This window comes from Pseudomyrmex gracilis, unplaced genomic scaffold, assembly GCF_002006095.1.
Source record: "Pseudomyrmex gracilis isolate BER0280 unplaced genomic scaffold, ASM200609v1 scaffold_3, whole genome shotgun sequence".
NCBI lineage: Eukaryota > Metazoa > Arthropoda > Insecta > Hymenoptera > Formicidae > Pseudomyrmex > Pseudomyrmex gracilis.
In genome coordinates this window covers 19,473-25,904 of record NW_018020587.1, presented here as the reverse complement: position 1 = coordinate 25,904, position 6,432 = coordinate 19,473, and the positions used below count along the sequence as shown (strand labels likewise).

The window sequence follows — 6,432 nt, the reverse complement described above, 5'->3', positions numbered from 1 at the left end:
TACTTTAAAATGTATTACTTATATATATATAAATGAATTTCTGATGGATTTTCGAGAACAAGATTTTACCTGATAAAATGGAAACGTAGTCTTATTCTGTTTTACCGTGCATATAGCAATTTCGTGACACTTTCACGGTTAGTGCGGTTGAGCGAAAGTCAGATAGTGATGAAACTCTATGCCGGATACGTTTCGCGGTGTCGTTGCTTTTGCGCGCGCGTTAGCGATGACGTTAGTGGGCTTCATGCAAATATCTCTCCTTGCGCAAACGAAAAACCCGATATAGACGACAAAAATTTTTAAATCTGCGCGAATGACGTTTCGATCAGTGACTCTCTCGCTAACGAAAAAAAAATTATTTATTAAATTTTATTTCGGCACTTTCTTTTTAACTATATATATACATACATACATATATATGTGCTTAACACATTGGGTCTTAAGACACAAAAAAACTAATACTACTGATTTTATCCGATAATATTGTTATAGTGTACAATCGCCAATAAAAAACAAAAATGTGTAAAACATAATAACGACGAATAATCTTCGCAATCCATTGCGCAACGCTAATGATAATGTAACATTATAAAGAATGTTAAAATAACACTTAGAATAAATTTATAACATTTAATAAAAGTGTATAAAGTTTTAACGGCAACAACCGAATATTTTTAATGTGTTTGAAGTGGTAATAATTGCTTTATATACGTATATCAAATTAATTGATTTTACGAGCAATAAAATTATACATGACAATATATTTGTGTTTTTAGTAATAATATTACATAATTCATTGCAACAATTGGTAATACTTATGTTATCAAAAAAATGTGTATTTAAAAATTTAAAATGATTCAAAATATAGATACTAGGCACAAGTTTGTCTTTATGTCATACAGTACAATAAAAATAATTTTACGCATTGCTTTATTCGTTTTAGAAACAGAATAGAAAAAAAATACAGTCATGTTAAATTGTTTCACAGTTTCATGCGGGTATTAAAACTGTGGTGACAAATCGCGTATGCGTGTAACGTTTCGTAATTGTTTTGAATTTAATCAACTTTTTAATTTAAAATGTGAAAATCTTTGAGTGAGATTGCTACTACGCGCTTGAATGCGAGCGTATAACGCGCGTTGCAGCTTTCTCTTGCGATAAAATCGGATACATTGGTAATGCGATTATAAAGTCAATCGTTTAATTAAAAATCGGTGCTTAATATGATTGTTTTCTAAAGAATTATAAAAGTAAATGTACAACAACATAGGTAACAATATTTTTATATCAAAATTTTTTATGTACTTAATATGTTTTGTAAATAATTTTATAATAATAATAATGATAATAATAATAATAATAATAATTTTATGGTTAAGTTAAAAACCATATGGTTAAATTGTATTTATAGTTAAAAACTATAAATATAATTTTATGGTTTTTAAAATATAAATTAGTATCTNGAACGTATTCAGAGAAACACTCACAGACACAAAAATCATACAGAAAAAATAAATTATATATATATATATAATATATATATTTATATATATATAAGTAATACATTTTAAAGTACGTAATTTAAAAAATCTGTATAGGAAGTTTTAAATTTTTTTAATGTTGTCAAAAACATTTTGTGTATTATTAGTTTTTTACATACATATCGAATGTTAAAAATAATTTGAAACATTTTATGTTTTGTGGATTCTGTGTGTGTATTTGCAGATTTGAATACACGATTCACATAGAATAAACATAGTTGTAATCAAACTACTGCAAATAATATGCATACTAAAAAGCGCTTTCGTTTTTTCATACGTTAGTACCTAACGTATGTCTGTAAAATATGTATGTCTGTGAAATGTATTTCTGCGTTTGTCTTATCTACATAGTTATGTAAAAAATTGTCATGTTTTTTTGTAATAATGGCTCTCTCATAATATTTATTACATATAGTTAGTTGTAGCAGATTTCATATAATTTACGATTAAGTTTTAGCAAATATATTAAACAAAGAGAAATATGTGTTTAAACATTCCCTGATTATTTAATAATGCGTCATTTAATGAAGTATTGTGAACACTCTGTTGAAATTTTTAAAGGTCAAAATACTCATAGCATGTTGACATTACAGTTTGAAGAACCTATCAGACAGATACCTGCGTTTTTCTATAAGCTACTCATTGTTTCGCGTTCAAACGATCATCACATGTAAATATCTTTATGTATATGTATGGCATTAATGTCACTGCAGCGACATCACGCGTGATCGTTGATGTCTCCAACAAAAATCTTTCTATAAAAATTCTTAATAAATTATATTTATCTGTAATACATGTTTTTCAATCTTACAATACTCAAATTTCTATTCTGCATTTTAATAAACAAATAGCATGTAATTTATAAGTAAATATATTTACCTATATATTTTATATTATCTTTTGTATAATTACGTTATATAATTACATTACAAAAATTTAATATTTGTTTTAATGTATATTTTTAATAACAAAAATTAGTATTATAAGATTACATTTTATCGTAAATATTTATAGAATTATAATCACACACACAAATTCTTCTTTAAATATAAAAATATATGATTTACTTCAAATATTTTCTAGTTCAATTTTTTCGGCAACTTAAATTAAAAAAACATAAAGAATTTACAATTATCATATCATCAAATCCATCATCTGATCATCTTCATCTTCCTCTTTTGACTTACTACTCTATCTTAATATTTTTTCTGAACTTACCGAACAATGCAAGGATCGTGAAGGTCACGAGAACCTTCGATTTAATGGGACACACCATGATCGCCAATCGTTCTCGCAATCCTTCTCGTTTACAAGATTAATGATACGGACGTCAAGAACACGATGTTTTCAGGATTCTGAACACCTGGGCCAATCTTGGTTTATTTGAAGTAAACTGCGATGCCTACCGATATCCGCCATTTTGGATTACAAGTCTACAACGAGTCGCTGAACATCAGGAGAGTTTCACGGGCGCTGCCTGCGGCACGCCATTCTTTCTTTTCTCTCCTTCTTCCTCTCGTTTTTTTTCGCTTACTCAGTCTCGCGCACGCCGGTTGACCTACTTGGCAGCGGATCAGATCAGTGTATACGTCAGGTTTTCGGCCAATGCACCGTACCAAACTTTAAAACTAATATCAGAAAAAGAGACTTAAGACTCGTTTTATGATTCTACTTATTTGTGATATCATATTGGTTTATCTCGTTATTTTAATTTTAATTTTTTTCTTTTCAAAAATTTCACTTTTAGTTTTCTATTGGTTCTCAGGTTTTTCTCAAATTAATTTCTTTTGGATTTCTTGAAGACACTGTAAATTCTTTTTTGAAATAAATTACATCACTTGTAAACTTCAAAATCCAGTATTTGACGTTTGAAAAGCAAGTTAATACATATATATATTTGGCAACAAAATAAAAATTTCCACGCACAGTACTGATATTAAACACAATCATCAAACAAATGAGTTTTTGACTTCACTGGTATTTACTTATTATATATAAAAAATATAATCAATTTTTTAATACTTAACTGATTACTAGTGTTACAATGTAATGCATTTAAAACATAATCACTTAAAAGAAATTCTGTATTTTTCACTTTATCATCAGTTCAATATAAATAAATAAATCTTTAAAGTGATTTTTGCTCCAAGTTTCGGTACAATTTCTCCGCACTTGATTAACATCATTCGCTAAAGGCACATTACCGAGCAAGGTTTATAGAGAATCTGGATCAGTAAATTTCTCCTGGAGACCATAAATACAACCAAGAACTCCGTTAATCTATGTTGTTTCACTCCGCCAAAATCCAGTGGTCAGACAAGAACGCACTGATGATCGTTCACTTTTAAATAACGTTATTGTTGCTGGTTAATGTTCCTGGAACATCAAAATTTCAGTGCGAAAGCGTAGAACTCAAGGTCCCAAGCGTGTACCTCCGAGGTTCACTTCACGGTCGTTCACACGGGACTGTCTCAGTCTGAGGACGATCATATACGGTTTCTCCCACTTAAACTATACCGTATCTACGCCATGATGCAGCGTGCACTGCCGTGAATGTATGTATGTACATCGCTTCTTCGTGGTTGACTTCTACTATATCGAGCTCTCTACTTCTGTCGTCCTCTACAGAACAGTTCTGTCCCCACTCTTATATATCTTTCTTTCTCTCAACTTTCTTTTTTCAACTCTCTGTAACAAAATGTCTGCACAGCTACTACTGTATAATCTTTAACTATAGTCCATATCACATGTGAGCCTTTTTCAATCTGAGCAGATGAGCTATCAGATGTGAAAGAAAAAAGAAAAAAGAAATTTATATTTATATGTACGCACAAATCAAAATTAAACTATTTTGGGAAATAAAGTTTTTTCTCAATGTTTCAATAAAAAGCATCTATATTCTTAAAAAAACATATCGGTAATAGTTTTAAATTATAGATAAAAAACTGTATATACATACATATTATATATATATATATTATATATATAAATCGTATGAAAAATTATTCTAAAAAAAAAACTAAAAAATAAGAGAAAGAAAGAGAGAGAAACTGCTATTGAACAATTTCTTTATAAAGAACTATGTGTATAAAAAATCGATGTGTACAAAAGATGCAAGTAATACTGACAATGATTTTGTATTTTGCACTACACAATTGTCTAATCTTTTCTTTAATGTTTTAGTCTAACTAGTAACTTTCTAGTTTTATTCTTTTAACATGCAAGTAGCAGATAAAGTTACAATAGGATAAATTAATTAACGTAATTAGTTAAGATAAGTTAATTAAAGTAATTAATATTGTTGCAATAACTATTTTAGTTAAAAAAATTTACAATGTTTTAAAAAAGTAAAACTGATAACGCGTGTAAAGCAAATGATTTCGTCACAAAAATAGAATAGATCGCAAAAAATATTTTTTTACTAACTTTCTTACATTTAAATCATAACACAAACTGATTCTAAACAATCATAAACTTGTATTATATAAAACTATATTGTCAATGATTATCGCGTCAGTCATTATCACATTACAACACACCTATTTACTTTTTAAATCATAAATTTTTAATTACTATCATCAAGAATTGTCAAGTCAATACTTGCGCTACGTTCTATATTTTCATATAGTATGCTTTGCAGCTAGTTATTTTGTATACATCTGTAATTAAAGAACAAAGAAAATTGAGTGATCGTGTGTGACAGTTGATAATTAATTCTGACACACAAGCACTCTATTATGTTACTAGAATAAATATTGTGAAATTTCACTTTTAGTTCATTTTATGCGTACATTACATATTCTTTTATTAATCATGATTTTTTTGACTCAACACTTTTAAGATTAAAAAAATGAGCTTGAAGATAGTTTGCATCGCAAATTCAACAAATGAGTTTGAAAAAAATATTTCTAAATTCTACTATTTTATGTTTTATAAAACTGACAATAGGTAATTAAGTAAACTGTTTAACGTACACAAAGACGCGCGCATATGCAATAACGGGATCTTTTAGATGCATCGTGAGCATGAGAGTCTAGCATGCACAACGATGTTATTAGCGTTAGGTCTTTCTCGCGATATTACAAAAATTGAAATAAGCGTTCTCGCGTTTCTTTATTTCTTTGATTTTATTAAAAACGATGTTTTGTGTGTACGATTATACAAATAACAAATAATATTTTACATTATACGCAATTTGAATATTATTGTATTTCGTATTTTTAACAAGTAATGGAATATAATCACATTAATACAGATAATTACAATTTGATAAAAATAAAAAGCTAAATATATTGATTAATATTCTGATCACATGCCACAGTCCACTTCTCTTCATTTTAACATAATGTGAGAAGACTAGCAAATAATTCATTGTGCGCTTTACTTTATTAATGGTAAACGTAACTAAGAATTGATCGGCGCGGTATATGACTGAATCTCACAAGTGCATTGTGCACGCACAAGCATATTTTTCTGCATTCATTAAACACAAGATGTACCGATGCCTTACTATTGCTTCCGTTGTTACAATAATTCACGTGTTCATAACCCAATTACTTATGATTTTACGCTTTAGACTAAAGAATACTCTCATGTTTATCAATTGTATGTAATTATTATCACGAGAATCTTGTAAATTAAATAACTTCAATGTAAAATGTAAGATTGAATTATAATTAATTATTGTGTGTGTGTGTGTATGTATATGTGAGTGTGTGACTGTGTGTGTATATGTATATAAACTATGTAAACCTATTTATTACACCCAAGCTACAATAATAATATTAACAATAGTAATATTTTAATGTTATTATTTTATGTAATTATGACAATTATAATTCACGTTTAAATTAATAAATATGCGAATGTTTGAGTACTAAATCAAATTATA

The 6,432-nt window shown here is 28.2% G+C and overlaps 1 protein-coding gene across 7 annotated transcripts in view; it reads right to left on the bottom strand.

Annotated features, from left to right (window-relative positions):
- The window catches only part of LOC109855390, a 17,073-nt gene extending 12,972 nt beyond the window's left edge, over nt 1–4,101 (bottom strand). For 2 of the 7 annotated variants that reach the window (XM_020429660.1, XM_020429609.1), the window contains exons 1-2: nt 3,569–4,101; nt 2,760–3,169 (exon numbers count right to left, since the gene is read on the bottom strand). In XM_020429660.1, coding sequence (XP_020285249.1) covers nt 2,760–2,817 — 58 coding nt within the window. In that variant the 5' untranslated portion in view covers nt 2,818–3,169; nt 3,569–4,101. The remainder of the gene's footprint in view (nt 1–2,759; nt 3,170–3,568) is intronic. The other 5 variants (XM_020429642.1, XM_020429627.1, XM_020429617.1 and 2 more) reach the window with 5 other exon arrangements.
- Between the last annotated feature and the right edge of the window lie 2,331 nt (nt 4,102–6,432).